We start from the raw sequence: 22,723 nt of genomic DNA on the forward strand, positions 1-22,723 counted from the left end.
TACACTGTAGCTGTCTGTCTTCGGACGCACCAGAAGAGGGCATCAGATCTCATTACGGATGGCTGTGAACCACCATGTGGTTGCTGGGATTTGAACTTCGGACCTTTGGAAGAGCAGTCGGGTGCTCTTACCCACTAAGCCATCTCACCAGCCCTCAAACTGAAATTTTATTCCATTCTTAAAATCCCTAACAGCCAGATACACAAACCTGCCTCTCCTATGCACAGTCAGGCTCCGTACACAGCGGATGAGAAGCCCCCTGAGCTGTGTAACTCGGGTCGGACACCTTGGGGTCACCCATGCTCTCACCTCATGTGGCTGGGATCCCAGCTGTAGCCACCTCTCTCCCTGACCTTCCCTCTGCTGCCCTAACCCAGCCCATTCTAGCCTCTTTCCTGGACCACCGTGCCAGGGCTTAGCTGGCCTCCCTGCTTCTGTCCCCCCCCATGCTGTCCTCCACTGCAGTTGCTGGAATGGTTCTCTAACCCAGAAGTCAGATCATGCTCCCTCTGTGCCTGCTGCTGAGCCCCCTGCCGTGGCTCTGACATCACCTCTGCCCTTGGTCCTTCTCTCCCCCCTGTTCTCCAGCGACTTGGCCTCAGAGTTCTCTCTCTCCCATGTTATTTACCAGCCTCACTCCTTCAGGCTGGACCTCCACCACCATCTTCTCAGATCATCCATAAGTATATTAAGGCTGGACCATGGTAGTACACGCCTTTAATCCCAGCGCTTGGGAGGCAGAGGCAGGTGGATCTCTGGCTCTGAGGCCAGCCTGGGCTACAGAGTGAGTTCCAGGATTGCCAGGACTACAGAGAGACCCTGTCTGTAAAACTCAGAAAGAAGCAGCGTTATTAGACAACGCTGGCCCGCTGTCACACAGCCCACTGCTGCGTTTCCCTTGGTGGCCGGTCCAGCCCACAGCAGGCAGTGTGCGCAGGCTCACCCACAGGACAGGGGCTTTGTTGTTTATCTATTTACTGACTTTACCAGTTGCTTCTCTACCTTCCACTCAGTGCAGAGGTGCTGGGTACTGTTTGGTAAATCTGCGAATGCGTGGGTAAGCCTGAAGAGTCCATCTCTGCCCCCGAACTAGTGTGTAATGGAAGAACTAATAATCAAAACTCAGCAAGTGCTGGTGGCTTCCAGGAGCACGTTAGTGTGTCCTGACAGTCCTTCCAGCTTTCTCCATGCTCACACATCAGTGAGGAGGTGTTTTGTACTGGTGAGGAGCAGCCCAGCTTTTGTCGGGGATGAGGGGGAAGAAGGGGTTTTTTACATTTTTTTTTTTTCCTTTCGAGACAGGGTTTCTCTGTGTAGCCCTGGCTATTCTGGAACTCACTCTGTAGACCAGGCTGGCCTTGAACTCAGAAATCCACCTGCCTCTGCCTCTGCCTCTCTAGTGCTGGGATTAAAGGTGTGTGCCACCACTGCCCAGCTACATTTGTATTTTTATTCTTTTGAGTTATGTGTATGCAAGTTTGTGCATGTGAGGTGCTCACAGAGCATGGGTGGCAGCTAGCTCCCTCTGGAGCTGCCAGTGTCTATGAGCTGCGGTGTCTGAGCTGCCAGTGTCTATGAGCTGCGGTGTCTGAGCTGCCAGTGTCTGTGAGCTGCAGTGTCTATGAGCTGCCAGTGTCTGTGAGCTGCGGTGTCTGAGCTGCCAGTGTCTGTGAGCTGCGGTGTCTGAGCTGCCAGTGTCTGTGAGCTGCGGTGTCTGAGCTGCCAGTGTCTATGAGCTGCGGTGTCTGAGCTGCCAGTGTCTATGAGCTGCGGTGTCTGAGCTGCCAGTGTCTATGAGCTGCGGTGTCTGAGCTGCCAGTGTCTGTGAGCTGCGGTGTCTGAGCTGCCAGTGTCTGTGAGCTGCCAGTGTCTATGAGCTGCGGTGTCTGAGCTGCCAGTGTCTATGAGCTGCGGTGTCTGAGCTGCCAGTGTCTGTGAGCTGCGGTGTCTGAGCTGCCAGTGTCTATGAGCTGCGGTGTCTGAGCTGCCAGTGTCTGTGAGCTGCGGTGTCTGAGCTGCCAGTGTCTGTGAGCTGCGGTGTCTGAGCTGCCAGTGTCTGTGAGCTGCGGTGTCTGAGCTGCCAGTGTCTGTGAGCTGCGGTGTCTGAGCTGCCAGTGTCTGTGAGCTGCGGTGTCTGAGCTGCCAGTGTCTATGAGCTGCGGTGTCTGAGCTGCCAGTGTCTATGAGCTGCGGTGTCTGAGCTGCCAGTGTCTGTGAGCTGCGGTGTCTGAGCTGCCAGTGTCTGTGAGCTGCCAGTGTCTATGAGCTGCAGTGTCTGAGCTGCCAGTGTCTGTGAGCTGCGGTATCTGAGCTGCCAGTGTCTGTGAGCTGCGGTATCTGAGCTGCGGTGTCTGAGCTGCCAGTGTCTGTGAGCTGCGGTGTCTGAGCTGCCAGTGTCTATGAGCTGCGGTGTCTGAGCTGCCAGTGTCTGTGAGCTGCGGTGTCTGAGCTGCCAGTGTCTGTGAGCTGCGGTGTCTGAGCTGCCAGTGTCTGTGAGCTGCCAGTGTCTATGAGCTGCGGTGTCTGAGCTGCCAGTGTCTATGAGCTGCGGTGTCTGAGCTGCCAGTGTCTGTGAGCTGCGGTGTCTGAGCTGCCAGTGTCTGTGAGCTGCGGTGTCTGAGCTGCCAGTGTCTATGAGCTGCGGTGTCTGAGCTGCCAGTGTCTGTGAGCTGCGGTGTCTGAGCTGCCAGTGTCTGTGAGCTGCGGTGTCTGAGCTGCCAGTGTCTGTGAGCTGCCAGTGTCTATGAGCTGCGGTGTCTGAGCTGCCAGTGTCTGTGAGCTGCGGTGTCTGAGCTGCCAGTGTCTGTGAGCTGCGGTATCTGAGCTGCCAGTGTCTGTGAGCTGCGGTATCTGAGCTGCCAGTGTCTGTGAGCTGCCAGTGTCTGTGAGCTGCCAGTGTCTGTGAGCTGCGGTGTCTGAGCTGCCAGTGTCTGTGAGCTGCGGTGTCTGAGCTGCCAGTGTCTATGAGCTGCGGTCTGTGAGCTGCGGTGTCTGAGCTGCCAGTGTCTGTGAGCTGCGGTGTCTGAGCTGCCAGTGTCTGTGAGCTGCCAGTGTCTATGAGCTGCGGTGTCTGAGCTGCCAGTGTCTGTGAGCTGCGGTGTCTGAGCTGCCAGTGTCTGTGAGCTGCGGTGTCTGAGCTGCCAGTGTCTATGAGCTGCGGTGTCTGAGCTGCCAGTGTCTGTGAGCTGCGGTGTCTGAGCTGCCAGTGTCTGTGAGCTGCCAGTGTCTATGAGCTGCGGTGTCTGAGCTGCCAGTGTCTGTGAGCTGCGGTGTCTGAGCTGCCAGTGTCTGTGAGCTGCGGTGTCTGAGCTGCCAGTGTCTGTGAGCTGCGGTGTCTGAGCTGCCAGTGTCTGTGAGCTGCGGTATCTGAGCTGCCAGTGTCTGTGAGCTGCCAGTGTCTGTGAGCTGCCAGTGTCTGTGAGCTGCGGTGTCTGAGCTGCCAGTGTCTATGAGCTGCGGTGTCTGAGCTGCCAGTGTCTGTGAGCTGCGGTGTCTGAGCTGCCAGTGTCTATGAGCTGCGGTGTCTGAGCTGCCAGTGTCTGTGAGCTGCGGTGTCTGAGCTGCCAGTGTCTGTGAGCTGCGGTGTCTGAGCTGCCAGTGTCTATGAGCTGCGGTGTCTGTGAGCTGCCAGTGTCTATGAGCTGCGGTGTCTGTGAGCTGCGGTGTCTGTGAGCTGCGGTGTCTGTGAGCTGCGGTGTCTGTGAGCTGCGGTGTCTGTGAGCTGCGGTGTCTGTGAGCTGCGGTGTCTGTGAGCTGCGGTGTCTGTGAGCTGCCAGTGTCTATGAGCTGCGGTGTCTGTGAGCTGCGGTGTCTGTGAGCTGCGGTGTCTGTGAGCTGCGGTGTCTGTGAGCTGCCGGTGTCTGTGAGCTGCGGTGTCTATGAGCTGCGGTGTCTGTGAGCTGCCAGTGTCTATGAGCTGCGGTGTCTGTGAGCTGCGGTGTCTGTGAGCTGCGGTGTCTGTGAGCTGCGGTGTCTGTGAGCTGCGGTGTCTGAGCTGCGGTGTCTGTGAGCTGCGGTGTCTATGAGCTGCGGTGTCTGTGAGCTGCCAGTGTCTATGAGCTGCGGTGTCTGTGAGCTGCGGTGTCTGTGAGCTGCGGTGTCTGTGAGCTGCGGTGTCTGTGAGCTCCGGTGTCTGTGAGCTGCGGTGTCTGAGCTGCAGGATGTAGGTGCTGGAAATCAGACTTGGGTCTCTGGAAGAACAGTGTGTGCTCATGAGTTCTGAGCCACTTCTAGCCCCAGGGCTGGGGAAGATTTGAAATGGTTCTGCTTTGTCAAACTCCTTATGTAGCCCAGGCTAGCCTTGTCCTGTCAGTTCTCCTGTCTTCAGTGCCCTGAGCGCTGAGATTACAGACATGTGCCACCAGGCTTAGCCACTTCTCTGAATCTTACTGGATAATCCAAAGGACACAGGATTTCTGTCAGATGTTAAACTCTGCCATCAGGAAGGGTTTGTGCTGGGCCATTGTACTAGATCGGTCAGCCTGCTGGTGCAGGGCTCGAGGCCAGAGGGTTCTCTTTCTGCTGACATTCTGGAATCTTTTTGTTTTGCTTTGTTTTCAAGAAAGGGTTTCTCTGTAGCCCTGGCTGTCCTGGAACTCGCTATGTGGAACTCACAGAGATCTGATTGCCTCTGCCTCCCAAGTGCTGGGCGTGATGTTGACAGGGATTTGGAAGAATCTGAGGACAAATTGCCCTGCAGGGTGGTGTTAAGTCTGGGGTGCAGTGTGGACACTTGTGTTGGGAGCATACCTGGTTTGCTGAGATGGCTCAGTGGGCAAAGTCACCGCCAAGCCTGGAGACCCGAACTGGGCTGCTGGGACAGCCATCTCAAACAGTTGTCCTCTCCCCTCCACTGTGTGAATGCTTGCCCAGCACTCATGAAATAAAGATGTAATAAAGAAATTAAACTATAATAAAACAAGAATATTCTAAGCAGAAAATCTTAGGCTAGCCAGGCCATGGAGATCCACAGGTCTGGATACCCAGTTCTTGGAAGCTTGCTTGGCTCGAAGTGTTGATGGTAAAGAACAACATACCTCCTTGGCCTAGCAGAGAAAGCAGAAAGGTCTAGGCTGGAAGGCAGAATGGACTTTCTCTAAAAAGAAGATGCTCTGAGGAAAGGGTTGGCTAGAGATACCCATGATAAATGTCCCTCCTTCCCACAGCCACAGCCACTTTTAAAACCATCCACAGAATAACCCTCAAAAACACCATTCTGTGCTTTGACTTTTTGCCTCGAACTCAGTCACCGAATGCACACTGCTGCAGTAATGGTTCTGTGCAGGGAGCTGCATCCAGAGGAAGCTAAGCAGACACTCATGCAGAGTGAGGCTGACCAGCGTAGCCTGTCCTCCGCACTCAGCACTCACTGTCTCCTTTTAGAGCTGCCTGAAGACCGAGAATGTGCAAATCTAGAGAAATGGAAATTCAGAAGAGCGATAGTTTTGGAGGAAATGTAGAACTTGGGATTTTGTCAGGCTAGATTGAATAGTGATATTTGTTGTGACAGTTGATGTGGGTGAAGCTAGGGCTGTGCTCAGGGTTTTAGGGAGAGCCAGCCATGCGCAGGAGGAAGGTGGAGTGGGCAGGGCAGCGGGGGAGACACGGGGGGGGGGGCTTGTTTGATTGGCTCACACAGGGCTGGGGAGTCTACAGTGGTTGTCCCTGCACTGGAGAAGTGGGGTGTCACAGTGGCTGTCTGCTCTGGGGAAGTGGGTGTCATAGTGGCTGCTCTGGGGAAGTGGGGTGTAGCTGCGTGGGAAAGCAGAGGACCAGTAGGTGCCTACTCTGTGAAGCTCTACCTCAGCAGTGCCAATCTAGAGCCGGAGGCCTGGATGCTCCCCAGATGTGGCTGCTGTTGAGTACATGTGGAAGCTGCTCAGGGGAAGGCAGCCACTCTACTGCTTCTTCTGGGATCCCTTTCTGTCTGGGTCGTTCTTGGAAGGTCTTTCAGCCTCAGTTAATCATCTGGATGCTGCCTGCCACAGAGGTGTGCCTTCTAGGTGATTCCGAGTCCTTTCAAGATGATGGTTTTAAGCCAGGCACGGTGGCACATACCATTTAGTCACAGCTTGTGGGAGCTGGAGAGGGAGCTAGCTCCTGGTTAGGAACTGATACCAGAGCATGGTATGAGGTGAGGAGGTGGAAGCTGACTAAGAATTTCCCTCCCCCCCCTCCCTCCCTCCCTCCCTCCCTCCCTCCCTCCCTCCCTCCCTCCCTCCCTCTCTCCTTCCCTCCTTCCCCTCCCTCCCTCCTTTTTTGGTTTTTCGAGACAGGGTTTCCCTGTGTAGCCCTGGCTGTCCTGGCACTCACTTTGTAGACCATGCTGGCCTCGAGCTCAGAAATCCGCCTGCCTCTGCCTCTGCCTCCCGAGTGCTGGGATCAAAGGCGTGCGCCACCACGCCTGGCCCCTCCCTCCTTTTTGTCTTGACAAAATGTCATTGTGTAGTCCTGACTGTCCTTGAACTCAGAGACCCACCATCTTCTGCCTCCCTGGTGCTGGGATGGGGGTGTGAGGCAACGCACCTGGAAGCTCTTCCTGTTTATGAGGCCCCGAGACACTGAAGAGAGAAGTAAGTGACTTGCAGGGACATGGCGAGGCCTCAGGAAAGGTTAGCTGGCCTGTTGCTGTGGTCAGTTGATCAGTACAGGGACAGAACTGTCCAGAGTGCGAGGGACAAATGCTGGATGAGAGGTTTGGGGGCAGGAAGGCCATGACTGAAAGGTGAGTGAATGATGTGTGCTCTCCCAGGAGCGCTGTGGATCCTGAGGTGGCACATGGCTAGAAGGCTTCAGTTTCCACTCTCCCACTGAAGGGAGGTCCTCAGCCTAACTACACAAGATAGATTCCCTGTGCTTTACGGAGAGAAGGGAAAGAGTTCTGGTTCTGCCCCCGTTATTTTGAAAGGGAGTTCTGTTTTGGAGAGGGAGGTCTGAGGTTAGACAGTCTTTAAATCTGTCAGGCTGGAGGTAGTGTTATCTGTGACCTGTCCCATCCACTCCGTGACAGGAAACAAACCCAGAAGGCTCTCTCTGTCTGTGGTGCTATTTCTGGTAAGATAATGCGCATAGGCATTTTCTTTGGGCAAATCTGCAAAGGAGCTGAAAAGTAAAGTGGAAAAGGCTTGAACAGAAATATATTTCTAAGGTAGACTCTACGCCAGTGTTAACCACAGCCCCAGCCACACAAGCGCGGCGTGCAGGGCTCTGGCAGTAGAAGCTTGTACTGATGGCGTATCCTAGCAGCAACAGCGTGTGGATGCTGTGGGCAGAAGCTGTCGGGCATTTGTCAGAAACAGCCATTTTGGGCAAGTCTCTAAATAGAGTTGCAGCCCACTTCACTCTCAGTTCTCCCATTATAGGCTTCATGTTTGTCACAGCAAGTTAGTTTTATTAACAGTTTTATTTTATGTGTATGGCTATTTTGCTTACATCTGTGTCCTCTATTTGAGCCTGGTGCCCTGGTAGGTCAGAGAGGGTGACACATCCCTTGGAACCATAGTTGTAAACAGCTGTGAGCCACAGGGTAGGGACTGGGAATCAAACCCAGGTCCTTTGCAAGAGCAGCCAGGGCTCTAACTGCTGAGCTGTCTCTGACCCCATTTTTATTTCTGAGACATGGTAAGACTATGCAGCTCTCACTGGCCCAGAACTCATTATGTACACCAGACTGGCCTTGAGCTTAGAGATCCTCCTGCCTCATCGGAAGTACTGGCTCAGAAAATATCCTCGTATGAGTCCACCAGATGTGACCTACTTGAGCTCTGAAATGTCTCCTGTGTGTGGCTGGTCTTCTGTGGCACTGCATGGTGCCCTGTTCCATCAGGCCAGTACTGATTAGTCTCTAGATAATGTCCTCCAGTGTGTAGGAAGACATCCATCCCTTCCTCAGTCGGTAGGTAGTTTTACCATGTGAACGGTTTATATGTGTTTTAATGGGGCCTCAGAACCTATCATAATGGTTCTTTTCTAGTCTAAATTCTGTACCTGCTTTTATTGGCTTTGCGCTCATTAAGCAGGTGGAGAATGATTTACAGGACTAGAGAGATGGCTCAGAAGGTAAGAGAACTGGCTGCGTTTTAAGAGGATCTGGGTTCAATCCCCAGCTCCTGCAGGCTCACAGCTGTCTATAACTCATGTCCTCTCTGGCCTCCAAGAGCACCAGACACACCTCTAATATACAGACCTACGTGTACGAAGATTTTATATAAAATGTTAAAAAGTAATCTGATTTCCCTGTTCTCTGTGGTTTGCTCTCTGGTTTCCTATTCTCTGGAGTGTGCTGTGCTGACTTAGTTCTGTAATCCCAGAGCCCAAGAGCCTGAGTCAGAAGCCCCACTGTGCAAGCTGCACTGAGCTGCAGTGAGCTCCAGCCTGGGCTGCAGAGTGAGGTGCTGCCTCTTAATAAAAGAATAGGTGAAAAATTTAAATGAATATTTCAACATTTCTCTCTGCTGTTAGTAACGTCTTTACATCACAAAATTTGGTAGTGTTGTTAATCACAATAATTACTGTTTTTTCCCATCTCACAAAGTGTGCATTTGTAAAATTTTATGTGACATTTAACAAATTATCTTTGAAAATTACTGTTCTTGGGCTGGTGAGATGGCTCAGTGGGTAAGAGCACCCGACTGCTCTTCCGAAGGTCCGAAGTTCAAATCCCAGCAACCACATGGTGGCTCACAACCACCCATAATGAGACCTGATGCCCTTTTCTGGTGCGTCTGAAGACAGCTACAGTGAACTTACATATAATAAATAAATAAATAAATAAATAAATAAATAAATAATCTTAAAAAAAAAAGAAAATTACTGTCCTTTGGGCTGGAAATGGAGCTCAGTCAGTAAAATGCTTGCCTCTCATACACAGAGCCCTGGGCCGAGTCTCAGCACCTTGTAAAGACATAGGGCCTAGTGCACACCTGTAACTCACACCTGTAGTTCACACCTGGGGCGTGGAGCAGGAGGGTCCAGAATCCAGGGTTCTCGGCTGCAACAGTGAGTTTAAAAGCTAGCTTGAGCTACTTGAGACACTGTCTCAAAGCCATAAGGTTAGCATTCCATTTACCATGTTAGACAAGGTGGGTCTGTGCCTCTAATCCTCATACTTGGGACACTGAGGCAGCAGGGTTGTGAGTTCAAGGCTGCACGCTGCCATGAACCTCTGAACCTGCAAGCCAGCCCCGACTAAATGTTGTTTTTGTTTTATTTTTGGTTTTTGGAGACAGGGTTTCTCTGTATAGCCCTGGCTGTCCTGGAACTCACTCTGTAGACCAGGCTGGCCTCAAACTCAGAATTCCACCTGCCTCTGCCTTCCAAGTACTGGGATTAAAGGTGTGCGCCACCTCACCCGGCTAAATGTTGTTCTTTATAAGAGTTGTCATGGTTATGGTGTCTGTTCACAGCAAGGAAATCCACACTAAGACAGCCTTTCTCAGAAGAATTTACAAAAGCAAACAAAACAAAAATAACCATTGTCCACTTTCTGCCTCTTACCCTCAGTGCTGGGGAGAAGTCTTGTTTTCATTGGATGGGTGTGCAGTGTGTGCTGAAAGAGTATCAGACATCACCTAAAAGTCGCTACGGCTTCCTGAATTGAGGCTGTTGTTAATGATTTCAGAAAGGATCTGGTATAGATTTTTTTCCTAGTAGAAAATCAATAACAATCTCGGAGATTGTCCCTGTGTTACAGCCTCTGTACCTGTTGGGTATGGCAGACTTGTTTTGTAGAATTTTTCAGCAATCATATATTTTCTTTGAAAACATAAAAGTGGGGGCTGGTGAGATGGCTCAGTGGGTAAGAGCACTCGACTGCTCTTCGAAAGGTCCAGAGTTCAAATCCCAGCAACCACATGGTGGCTAACAACCATCTGTAATGAGATCTGGCGCCCTCTTCTGGAGTGTCTGAAGACAGCTACAGTGTACTCACATATAATAAATAAATAAATCTTTAAAAAAAAAAAAAAAAAAGAAAACATAAAAGTGGTTATAGGCTGTCTTCTCAGTGCTGGGGATTGAACGGAGGGGCTTATGCAGGCTCGGCGTGCACTCTAACCACTGAAGTGTTAGGCTCAGATCATTAGTAGACGTTAAAAAAAATAGCGTGGCTGTGGTGGCACGCGCCTTTAATCCCAGCACTTGGGAGGCAGAGGCAGGAAGATCTCTGAGTTCAAGACCAGCCTGGTCTACAGAGTGAGTTCCAGGACAGCCAGGGCTATGCAGAGAAATCCTGTCTGGAAAAACAAAAAAAGAAAGAAAGAAAAGAAAAGAAAAGAAAGAAAAAAGCCGGGTGTGGTGGCACACACCTTTAATTCCAGCACTCAGGAGGCAGAGGCAGGCGGATTTCTGAGTTCGAGGCCAGCCTGGTCTACAAAGTGAGTTCCAGGACAGCCAGGGCTATACAGAGAAACCCTGTCTCGAAAAAAAAAAAAAAAAGAGAGAGAAAAAAGAAAAGTTTGGTTTGGTGGTTTTTTGTTATTGTCGATTTTTTTTTAAAGATCCACCTGCCTCTGCCTCCCAAGTGCTGGGATTAGGTCTGTGCCACTGTGCCTGGCTATTTATTTTATTTAATTAAAAAATTTTTTTTGTTGTTGTTTTTCAAGACAGGGTTTCTCTGTATAGCCCTGGCTATCCTGGAACTCACTTTGTAGACCAGGCTGGCCTCAAACTCAGAAATCTGCCTGCCTCTGCCTCTCGAGTGCTGGGATTAAAGGCGTGCGCTACCACGCCCGGCTCTTATATTTTAATATTTAAGCGTCGATCCAGAGGTGTAGGATCCCTGGAGTTATGAGCTGTCAGTATGGAGCTGGAGTCCTTGAAATCTCAGACACTGCTCTCCGGTTGACGCTCTTTTCCACAGAGAACCTCCCAGGTTTCCTTGTGGTTGAGACTGGTCCTAGGGCCTCAGGACATCTCTCCTGTTCTGTCCTCAGTGTTGAGTCCTGGAGGGAGTGTCTGTGCAGCCACAGCAACAGCCCTGTGTGGTCAGGCCATGGAACATCTGTGATTTCTGCAGCCAGCTCTGCACTCTGATAGAGCTGACAGCAGCAGCTTCCCCGTGAGGGCTCAGTGACTCCCTCCCGGAATGGCCATCCTCAGGGTGTCCTTCCTCCCCGTGCACTTTGTGTAGAGGCAGGCTCTCTTGCTGAGCATGCCCATACCAGGCTTCCTGGCCTACCAGTTTCCGGGAATTCTCCTGCTTAGGCCTCATCTTACTGTACACCTGGTGGGTTACAGATGCCCGCTACTAAGATTTGTTGGCTTTATGTGTGACTGCTCTAGCTGCATGTAGAGGAGTCGGATCCATTACAGATGGTTGTCAGCCACCTGTGGTTGCTGGGATTTGAACTCAGGACCTCTGGAAGAGCAGTCAGTGCTCCCAATCGATGAGCCATCTCTCCAGCCCCCATGTAACTTTTTAATGTGGGTTCTGGGATTCCAAATTGTGTGGTATATAGTTTATTCACTAAGCCATCTCTCTAGCCTACCTTTAAAACAAAAACAAAAAAACAAAAAAAAAAACAAGGTCACAAGGTCTCTCCTGGCCTGGAATTCTCCAATGAGACAAGACTGGATAGTCTGGGAGCCCTAGCTGTCTCCTCAGTTCTGTGATTACAAACACTGACTACTGTACATTTTTAATTTTTAATTTTTTAAGACTTAGTGTTTTGCCTGCAGATATATCTGTGCACCACGTGCATACCAGGTGCCTTTGAAGGCCAGAAAACGGCATTGGATCCCCTAGAACTGGAGTTACAGACAGTTGTCAGCTGTCATGTGGGTGCTCTTAACTGCTGAGCTGTCTTTCCAGCCTAGCCGTGCTTTTTCTCCCCTTTCCCTTTTCTTTTTTTTCTATTTTTCTTTTTCTTGTGTGTGTGTGTGTGTGAGAGAGAGAGAGAGAGAGAGAGAGAGAGAGAGAGAGAGAGAGAGCTTAAATTCGGGTCTTCAGGCTTACTTGGCAAGGTCTGCATCCAGTTAAGCCATTTTCCAGCCTAATATAGATATATTATCTTATTAAGATTTCTTTTGGAAGTCTTACAGTCATAGATTATTCAACAACTTTTTGTTTTGTTTTGAGATAGCCCTGGGCTTCTCTGTAGCCCATGCTGGTCTAGAACTCACAGAGATCCAGCTACTTCTGCCTCCTGAGTGCTAGGATTAAAGGCGTGCGTGCCCTACTGCACCAGGCAGTAAGATTTTTTTAAGCATCGGCTTCTTTTTTTGTTTTGCTTTGTTTTGTTTTGGTTTTTGTTTGTTTGTTTGTTTGTTTTTTTCGAGACAGGGTTTCTTTGTGTAGCCCTGGCTGTCCTGAAACTCACTCTGTAGACCAGGCTAGCCTCAAACTCAGAAATCTGCCTGCCTCTGCCTCTCAAGTGCTGGGATTAAAGGCGTGCGCCACCAAGCATTGGCTTCTTGGGCCCTTTTGAACAAAACCAAGGCCTCTGCTTGCAGATAACCAAGCTCAGAAACACTGTCATAGACTGGGTGGCTTTGTTTAGAAAAAGGCCAGACTATGAGCAGTATTTAATAGATGTGTTTATAGGCCTGTTGCAGGGTATGGTAATTAGGCGAACTGCCCTTGTCTGTGTGGCCTGGGCGGGAAAGCAGCTGCTGGATTCTGAGGGACTCTGGGCTGCAGAGCACGTGGGGAGTGGGGAAGCACGCACAGGATTCGCTGGGCCACACTCTCCTTTAACGTAATATTTTTATTGATTCTTTAAACCCTCACAGCATGCACCCTTATGCACTTGCCTCCTAGTCCTCATACGCCGTCCCTCTCCCATGGCCGCCTCCCCGCTAGAATAATAAGGGGGGGGGCATTTGATACTGTTCACATGCTGACTGGAGCATGCTTATTAAACTCCAGTGTCCATGCCCTGGCGCCCCAACAGACACCTGCGCTCCTGCCAGAGCTGCCTCGGTGGAGTTATCCTTGATGGCTTTCTCTCGAGGCTGTCAAGTTTTGGGGGAGTGCAGTGGGTGAAGGCTGTTGTTCCCAGAAGCCCTTTATATTCATCTTTCTCAACTGCATGTTCAGTCTTCGATAGCACCGCAGGAATGGCTTCCTTGCCCTTCACAGTCTGCAATGCGAGAGGGAGCACGGATCCTCACCTTCCGTGTGGTTCCTGGCCACAGCATGGAGCATGAGCGTCCACATGGTCTCCAGTGGCAGTGGGGACTGCTGAGACCTACAAGGTTCTCTGCCGAGGTACAGGCTATGGAGGTCTTTTGAGGCGGTCCAATCCGATAAATGGACCGTTGTCCTTCTTCTCAAACATCTTGTTCCTATTCAGGGAAATAGTGCTGCCGGGCAGCTTGTTGGGGGCTGGATCCACTCAAGCTCCAGGCTGCTGTACGCCCGCCGTCCTGCCCACTCTACTGGATAACGATCTGCTCCTCGGTCAATCCTTCTCTCTCCCATAGTCACAGCTGTGGGCTCTGCCTGAGCTCCGCTCCCCTCCCTCGCCGCTCCCTTCTCCATCTTCCCTTCATTTCATCTCCTAGTCGTTTACTGTAGTGGCATTGGAAGCTTCCGTGTGTCACGCCGCAAACCTGTTGCCCAGACAGCTTTCCATGGAAATGCTCGCTGCAATGAGTTGTTGGTCTGGTTTTTACCTGAGTCAGTGTGTGCGAGCACCGGTCCTGCTGACAGTCGGGTTGGGGTGCCGGGTCCTTTAGGGTTGGAGCACAGTGTACATCAAGGGAGCAGGAGTGAGGCGAGGGCAGCCTCACCCGGGAATCATACTCGCCAGGCGGTTTAAAACTACATGGTCATTCCAGGTGGTACTTCAGTTAATCTTTTTTTTTTTTTTTTTTTTTTAAAGATTTATTTATTTATTATATGTAAGTACACTATAGCTGTCTTCAGACATTCCAGAAGAGGGCGCCAGATCTCGTTGCGGATGGTTGTGAGCCACCATGTGGTTGCTGGGATTTGAACTCTGGATCTTCGGAAGAGCAGTCGGGTGCTCTTACCCACTGAGCCATCTCACCAGCCCCTAATCTTTTTATTTATTTGGTAAAGCATGATAGTACAAACTTCCTAATTTATTTTAAATGCTTTAAAATTGTGGCAAGATATACACAATATAAAATTTTTATTGTAAAAGCTCTGCAGCTTTCATTACAGCCACACAGTTCTGTAGCCAGTATCCACTGCCAGCTGCAGGACAACTCCCTTCTATGTCCCACGCAAGAACCTTGTACCCTCCCAGTCAATCCTTAACTTCAGAGCCCTGGGCAGCTGCCTTTCTCTCTGAATTTGACTGCTAGAGATTCCTCTCAGAAGTGCAGTTAGGCAACTTTTACTTTTTTTTGCAGAGGGCTTATTGCATATTTTTTTTTCCAGGCTTATCTCACAGGGTTTAGAGTCTCTTCTTTCTAAAGCTTACATTCCATCCAAGGCTTACACGCAAGCACCTTGTTATCTTTGCCAATGTAAAAGTCTGGAAATAAGTCACTTGTCAGCATCGGGCCCTGCCAGTCCTTTACTGATTGATTTGACGTGAGTGTGTTTCATACGCACTTTTAAGATCACACTTGGCCATGCAGAGTAACCAAGACTCAGCTGTGACTATCTGAAGGCTGGTGACTTTATAGGGAGAGATGCTGGAGAGGTGGCTCTTGCAGAGGACCTGGTTTTGATTCCTAGCCCCCAACCCCCACCCCACACACATGGTGGTTCTCACTCTCTCACAGTCACAGATCCAGGGATCTGGTGCCCACCTTTGACCTCCTCCTTAGGCTCCAATACAGACACAGTACATCCACCTACAAATCAAGAGAACCAGAGTTGGTTTCCCAGCCAGCCCTCAGCTAGGGAGAGGGAGAGGGACAGGCAGAGTGTGAGCTCAGGCTTCCTACCCACCACCCTGGAGTTCAGCTCCAGGGAATTGGATGCCCTCTCCTGGCTCCATGGATACATGTGCACCAAAGTATCCCCTGCATAGAGCACATGCATATGCAGAATTAAAAGTCCTAAGAAATGTAAATGTACAGGAGGGAAAGCACTTGGTGACCAGGAGTTGGAAATGAAAAGTGACGTGGGAGATTGTATAGTGCCGAGGACCAAGCAAGTGTAGTTGCTAGAAGAGAGCAGGAACTTAATCCTTCAGCTTCAGTCATAGCTACAGTCTGTGCCTGCAGGACAGTAGTGGCGTGCGCACTCCTTTGATGCCAGCACTCAGGAGGCAGGCCGGCCTCAGGTTCAGACCAGCCTCCTCTGTAAAGCTAAGCCTACCTAGAGGAACCTTGTCTTGAAGAACAGAAACAAAACAAAATGAACATCTACAATAATTTGAAATATGTTTGTCATCCTACTTCAATTTTTTTTTTTTTAATTTATTGAACCAGGCATGGTGGTGCACATCTTAAATCCCAGTGCTTGGGAGGCAGAGTCAGGTGGAGCTTTGTGAGTTTGGGTCTAGCTTGTCTGTGTCTCAAATTCTAGGCCAGCCAAGGGGTAAATTTCCAGAAACATTACTACTATCATCATCATCATCGTTATCACCATCATCATCGTCTGTGCACCTGTTCGTCCATATGTGGTGTGTGCCTCAGTGCTCAGTTTCTCGTTCTTTCTCATGCTGCAGTACAGTGAAGCTCTGCTGTGGTCAGGTTTACTGTCTGTCTCTGTTCCTCTCGCTCTAGGAAAGCTGGGATTACAGATAGGCACCGCTGTGCCCTGCTGTTGATGTGGGTCCCCAGGGTCTGACTCAGATCGGCAAGCTTGCTCAGCAAGTGCTGGCCTATCTCTCTCTGCCAGTTAGGCCATCACACCAGCCCTCTCTTCCTTAATTCTTGATGTCCAGTTGAAGTAGGTTACAGGGTATGTCCAGAGTCCTGGGCTCTGAGAGTGTGTGGGAGCAGCAGTCACTTCTGAAGGCTGTTGGCTGGATTAATTTTCACCTGGATGTGTAAAAGTTGTAAGCATGCCATTACTAAAAATAGGTGCCGCTCAGACCTCTCCTGTATATGTACTGAATGCATCTATTTTGGGGCCCTGTCGCACTGCCAAGATGCCCTAATCTCCCATAGCAGCTGAGCATGCTCCTTACCCTAAGTGACAAGCCTGCTTCCTTCTCCATCGTAGCTGGCACACAGGGTCGTTGTGTCTCAGTACTGCAGGCGCATGGGTAAATGTGCCCTGATTTCCTTCCCTTTAGGGGTCTCTTGCACAGCTGCCCTCCTCATGTGGAAGTGTTTAAATGCCAGTAGGTGATGAGAATCACTAAGCAGGGTTAACTTGGGAAATGACCCAGGTAACAGTAGCCATGGCTGGCTTCAAACTCAGAGGTCTGCTGGTCTCTGCCTCCCCATTGCTGGGACTAAAGGTGTGTGCCACCACACCCTGCTGACCGTGTGTATCGTTATAGTAGTGGTGGTGTGGCCCTGGAGGGGTCCTGGAACTTAGTGAAGCCTGGAGAGTGTAGCCTCTCAGTTCACAGGCCTGACTGAAATAATTTCTGGGAGGGAAAGTTGACTTTGTTGATGTAGATTATGGGCTGTCACAGCAGGTGGGGCAGGGGCTGTCTGTGGTGAGGACTGTTGGCCCTCACACACCAATGACCCAGGAAGCAGAGAATACAGGAAATAGAGACAGACAGGTTAGAGCATGAAAGGCCTGTCCTTATGAGTTAATGCTGAAGGCAAGGCCCTCCCAGTCTTTGATACTGTAATGCAAGCCAGGGACCAAGCAGGAGCCTGTAGTCTCAGACTGTTCTGCCCATGTCCCCCATGGCCCATGGTCACCATAGCCATCTTTATAATGTAAATGAATTTAGTTCCTCCTGACTAGTCTCAAGTCTTAACCACTGCAATCACAGTTCTAAAGTTCACCCTTAGCAGGAAGATGCCGCTCAGTAGTAGAGCCTGAAGGCTCGGTCCCGAGGGCCAAAAACAAAGCAAAACAGTGCAGGGCGAGGATATAAACCGAGTGTTACAGACTTCCAGTGTCTGGTGACAGTGCACATTGCCAGCGTGAGCCAGCAGCAGGATTGTCATGGAGACTGGACCCAGGAGAGCCACCCAAATTCTGTAGTTAGTTCTGGGTCTGGTGTCTGGGGGCCCGTGGTGGCTTTGGCCTTTGCGGCCTGTGTAGCCTGGACCAACGTCCCTCGGTGCTGTAGCTTCCATCCCTCAGCAGAGGGCCTACATTCCCTTTTTTTTTAAGATTTGTTTATTATTATACGTAAGTACACTGTAGCTGTCTTCAGATTACCATAAGAAGGCGTCAGATCTCATGGGTGATTGTGAGCCACCATGTGGTTGCTGGGATTTGAACTCAGGACCTTCAGAAGAGCAGTTGGTACTCTTACCCACTGAGCCATCTCACCAGCCCCCGTCCTTCAGTCTTTAGTCCTGTGCACCTGCGGACCAGCACCATGTGGACAGTGTTGAGCTCCATCAGCTGGAGTTGTCGCTGGGCCTCCTTTGCGAACATATAGAATGACATTTTCCTAGGCAGCCCCTTTCTGTCAGTGTGCCCCTTTGGCTCTCTCTGATTGAGACAGGCTCTTGCCAGAGGCTGGTCTGGAACTTGCTCTATAGTTCATGTTGCTTTCAGATTTAAGGTTGGCGTGTAATTTAAGTGTTCACCGTCCACGCTGCCGCTTGGCAGGCTGGTTTTCTTAACCCCCTCAAGAATAGCCAGCAGGCAAGGCTGCCAGCCGCCGGGATGTCCGGCCCGCACTTGTAACATCCTCCTCATCTTCACACAAACTGGTATGGTCAGGGTTAGTGGTCGCATCCAGCTGTCTCCTTCGTATTACTGTGACCCCGTACTTGACAGGGAATCCTCACAGGTGGGAATAGTCCACACAGGGACAGATGGCTGGAGCACATGGTGGCCGACGCTCTCCACAGTACTCTGGATTAAAGCTGAGCACACAGGTCAGATTTGGGTAGCAGAGCCTTCATGGGCATGTCCCTCAAGAATTCTGCCAGCCAGAACTTATCAGAAGGCTCTGCCATTGTGGAGGTAGTACCACAAGCAGGGGCCATGGCATGGAGACTTTCCAGAGCAAGCCACATACAGTGGCCGAGCGAGGCTGCCACCATAGGCCTGTGTTGTCAAATGTTGCTTGCTGGGAGTTAGGGGGTGTGGCCTTGTGGGAAGAGTTAGGGGGTGTGGCCTTGTGGGGAGAGTTAGGGGGTGTGGCCTTGTGGGGAGGGTTGCCTCACTGGGGGTGAAGCCCACACCATCCTTAGGTAGTATAAGTGCACTCGCTGTCTGTCTGCCTCTCTGCGTGTCTCTGTCTGTCTGTCTCTGGTTTTGTCTGTCTCTGTCTCTCTCTGGGATTGTGAGCCTCAAATTGAGTGTTCTCTTTTATAAGTGACCTTAGTCATGGTATGTCTTCATAGCAATAGAAAAGCAACTAAGCCATGGTATTGCACAGCAAGCTCCCCGTTGCCTGTGAGGATTAGCTGGGTGGGTATGGAGTCTGCTGTATTCACATCTGGGAAATGGCTTCTGTAAAAGGAAAGCTGGAAGTGCCCAAGGTCTCTGTCCAGAAGCCTGGGGCCGTGACTCAATGATAGGTTGCTCAGCCAGGACTCAGCACACAGAGGAGCTTGGTTTTGGACTCCAGCACCAAAAACCAAATAGAAAAGAAATGAACAAGAAGGCCAGTGAAGTCAATTATGATATGACCATATTAGTAAAGTCCTCAGAGGGGCTGGAAAGAAGGTCAGCAGTTAAGAGCACTGGCTGTTGTTCCAGAGGTCCTGGGTTCAGTTCCCAGCCCCTACGTGGTGGCTCCTAAGTGCTTCTTATTCTTATTTCAGTTTCAGGGCATCTGATGCCTCCCCTTTTAAAATTCTAATTTTTTGTTTTGTTTTGTTTTGTTTTTCGAGACAGGGTTTCTCTATACAGTCCTGGCTATCCTGGAACTAACCTGTAGACCAGGTTGGCCTCGAACTCAGAAATCCGCCTGCCTCTGCCTCCCAAGTGCTGGGATTACAGGTGTGCGCCACCACTGCCCAGCAAAATTCTAATTTTTATTCTATGTGAGTACATGTTTTGCCTGCCTGTATGTGCATGCGGTGCCCACAGAAAACTAGAATAGAGTTTTGCATCTCCTGGAACTGGAGTTACAGACTTCTGTAAGCTGCCCTGTGGATGCTAGGAATTGAACCCAGGTTCTGTAAGAGGTGGGTTGGAAGAGCAGGCCCCTTAATTGCTGAGCCATTTCTCCAGCCAAAATGATTCCCTTTTCTGGACTGTGCAGGCACTAGGTACCAATGTGATGCACACATACATGCAGGCAAAGCACTCCACCGGTGGTGATCAGGGCAAGTCTAGGAAGCAAAGCAGTCCTTGGTGAAGCTGACACCAGCAGAGATGGCTTGGGTAGGCCTGTATTAGTTACTCTGCTCTGCTTCCTTTAGAGGGAGGGTATGATTTCAGTATATTTCCATATCCTTTAGTATAGAGGGCGGGTATGATTTCAGTATATTTCCGTATCCTTTAGTATAGAGGGCGGGTATGATTTCAGTATATTTCCGTATCCTTTAGTATAGAGGGAGGGTATGATTTCAGTATATTTCCGTATCCTTTAGTATAGAGGGAGGGTATGATTTCAGTATATTTCCGTATCCTTTAGTATAGAGGGAGGGTATGATTTCAGTATATTTCCGTATCCTTTAGTATAGAGGGAGGGTATGATTTCAGTATATTTCCGTATCCTTTAGTATAGAGGGAGGGTATGATTTCAGTATATTTCCGTATCCTTTAGTATAGAGGGAGGGTATGATTTCAGTATATTTCCATATCCTTTAGTATAGAGGGAGGGTATGATTTCAGTATATTTCCGTATCCTTTAGTATAGAGGGGGGGTCAGTGCAGAAGCTCCTCCAGGTGCATGGTTCACATCAGTGCTAGCTGCTGGGGACTGTTTTGGGGTTGAGAACCTTCCGGACATGGGCCTCTGTTTTCTGACTCACAGAGATATTAATGCGGTGCCTTTTGCTTGCATGGGTGTGGGACCACACAGCTTCCTTGTCATGATGAACAATCCTTTCAATCTATAAACCAAGAAGAACAAAAGCCCCACTTAGATATAATAATACATAAATCTTTAAAAAAAACAAAACAAAAAAAAACAACTCTAGGGCTGGAGAGATGGCTCAGCAGTTAGGAGTACTGGCTGCCTTCCCGAAGACTCTGGTTTGATTGGCAAACTCATGGCAGATCACAGCCATCTGTAGTTGGAGCTGTAGGGACCCCAGCTCCTCTTCTGGCCGTCATGCAGCTGGCGCACAGACGTATTCCGTGCACATAAGGTGTACATCTCAAACATAAAGTCAGTAAGGCCTTGTGTCATCGGCTGCCATAGCACTTGAGTAACAGAAGGACTTCCACGGCGCAGGCGCCCAGAGGACCTCAGCTTTGTGAGTGCACTGCAGGCTGGACACTTGTGTGACCTGTGGCGGTGTCCACAGCCGGCAGCGACCTCACTCCTGGTTCCCTTGCTGCTTTTCCAGGCTCATTTTAGGAAAAAGGAGAGGATGGAAGAGAAGGTGAGACAGACAGACAGACAGCCGAGTGGAGGGGAGTGCAAAGCCCACAGCCCTTGGTTGTTCTCAGAAGATGCCCTTGGCACGTCCTGGGCGCAGTGCCTGCTGTTCCAGCACCAGGTGCTACCCTGTAAAGTTATTTGGAGGTGTAAACAAGAGCCCGTTCTTAGTTACTGTGGCACTTGTTCTGTTTGCACTGATTTGTGAATATCTTCTTGAATGTGACCTCCCTGTGACCTCTGACTTCAGGTGCTGCTCGTGAGCAGTAGCCGCCATCCAGACCGATGGATTGTCCCTGGAGGAGGCATGGAGCCTGAGGAGGAGCCAAGTGTGGCAGCTGTCCGGGAAGTGTGTGAGGAGGTACGTGCTGATGGCCTGTCCTGAGGTGCTGCTGTCCCCATCTCAGACCCTGGAGTGGTGTCCTCGTCACCCTGAAAGACAGCACTCACAGTTACAGTGCTGTGACATGACAGCATTTGTCCCCATTCCCTGCAGGAGGAAGCTGTCAATAGTGGTGGTGTCTAGTGACACCTGTCAGGCCTTTGTGACTTCTTGTGGCTCTCCTCCAGCATCACCTCTGGTACTTGTCACAGATCAAATGTCAGTGCTAAGAGGAGGCAGCTGCTTGGGGAAGCTCGTTCTCAGTTACATTGCGGAGGGGAGACCTGTTGCCATGGCTACTGAGACAGTGCTGGTTTTGGTATGGCTGGAGAGGTCATACTGTGTGCACTGGAGGGCTGGGATGTGGCTTAGTGGAAGACGCTTCCCTAGCATGCCCAAGACCCACGTTCAGGCTCCAGGGATTCTCTCTCTGAAAAGAAGAGCTTACGGTCTAAGGGAGAGAGAGGCCAAGAGTGGAAGGCAAGAGGAAGGAGCACTCCAGCCTGCAGGGCCCAGCAGTCAGCTCTGCTAGTGCAGCCTTGCCGAGGACGTGTGAAGAGCAGCTGCTTCTCTCATCCCCATGAGCTTCCTTGGCACGCGTAGTTAGTCGTTTTTAAAAATGTATTTGCTTGTTCTAGTGGGAGTTAAGCCTGATGTGAAGTAGCATTGAGGACACTAAGGGCCCGAGAATACACTTCAGTGGTCAGGTTCTTGTCTAACATGTGCGGGGGCAACTCTAGTTCCACAAAACCAAACAGAAAGGTTCTTGGGACTAGGCTGTGGCCCAATTTGTACAGTTTGTGACCTCGAATTCCTGAGTCTTGAGGGCAACTGGGATCCTGGTACAGGCCTGTAATCCCAGCACTAAGAAGTGGAGGCAGCAGAGAGAGTTAGAGGCAGCCTGAGCTGCAGAGACCTGCCTGCCATTTCCGTCAGTCGGGCTCTTGCTGAAGCCCCAAGAGTCTCTTACCTAGAGTGTTTTTGAGGCTCTGTCCCTCTTGCCCTGGCTGTAGGGGACCGTGACACCTGTGGGCAGTGGCCATGCCCACCTCAGCCTCCCTTGTCGTCCTACTGTCCTTTGGCTGTTGTCTGTCCCTGTATGGTAGCAGCCTGACCCTGACCCTCCTTGTCCCATCTCACCCTCAGCAAGCACAGGGGCTGCACGGTTGCCTCAGGTCTCCTTATTGGAGGAGAGATCTGGGCTCAGAGCAGCTTGTGCCCAGCCTGGCTGCCTGCCCGGCTCACAGAGCCTGCTGTGTAGCCTGACTGCCTGCCCGGCTCACAGAGCCTGCTGCTGTGTAGCCTGACTGCCCGCCCGGCTCACAGAGCCTGCTGTGTGGCTTGGCTGCCCGCCCGGCTCACAGAGCCTGCTGTGTGGCTTGGCTTTCCAAGCCTCTTCAGAGTTATCAGCTGATGTAGTGTTTCATGTTCATAATCCCAGCACTGGGGGCAGAGGCAGGAGGATCACTGTAAGTTTCAGGCTAGCTTTGTTTGCATAGTGAATTGAGTTCCATATCAAGACCCTCTCTAAAAATCAATAAACCCCTTTAATCCTATAACTTAGGAGACAAAGGCAGGCAGCTCCTGCCCCACAAGTAAGCAAACTAGGTCAATAAATAATAAGAGACCAATCAATAAAATATTTTTTAATTTTAATTTAATTTTATTTATTTATTTATTTATTTTGGTTGTCCACTCCCTGCTTTGGCTGTTTCTCTGGCTTTTGTTTGGCTCCTTCCTGGCCCATCTAAGAGGTGACAGCCACCTTGGCAGTCCTATTGTAAAGTGTGTTTTAGGGACTTGATTGTGGAACCTTGGCCTGCAGCTC

The 22,723-nt window shown here is 50.5% G+C and overlaps 1 protein-coding gene across 1 annotated transcript in view; it reads left to right on the plus strand.

Moving 5' to 3' along the window:
* Nudt3 (nudix hydrolase 3) overlaps positions 1 to 22,723 on the plus strand; it is a 47,390-nt gene that overhangs the window by 6,436 nt on the left and 18,231 nt on the right. The window contains exon 2 of the mRNA XM_021186548.3: positions 20,764 to 20,874. Within this exon, the coding sequence (XP_021042207.1) occupies positions 20,764 to 20,874 (111 nt within the window). The remainder of the gene's footprint in view (positions 1 to 20,763; positions 20,875 to 22,723) is intronic.

The sequence above is a fragment of the Mus caroli genome, unplaced genomic scaffold (genome assembly GCF_978045245.1).
Source record: "Mus caroli unplaced genomic scaffold, Mus_caroli_1 scaffold_18, whole genome shotgun sequence".
NCBI classification, from domain to species: domain Eukaryota; kingdom Metazoa; phylum Chordata; class Mammalia; order Rodentia; family Muridae; genus Mus; species Mus caroli.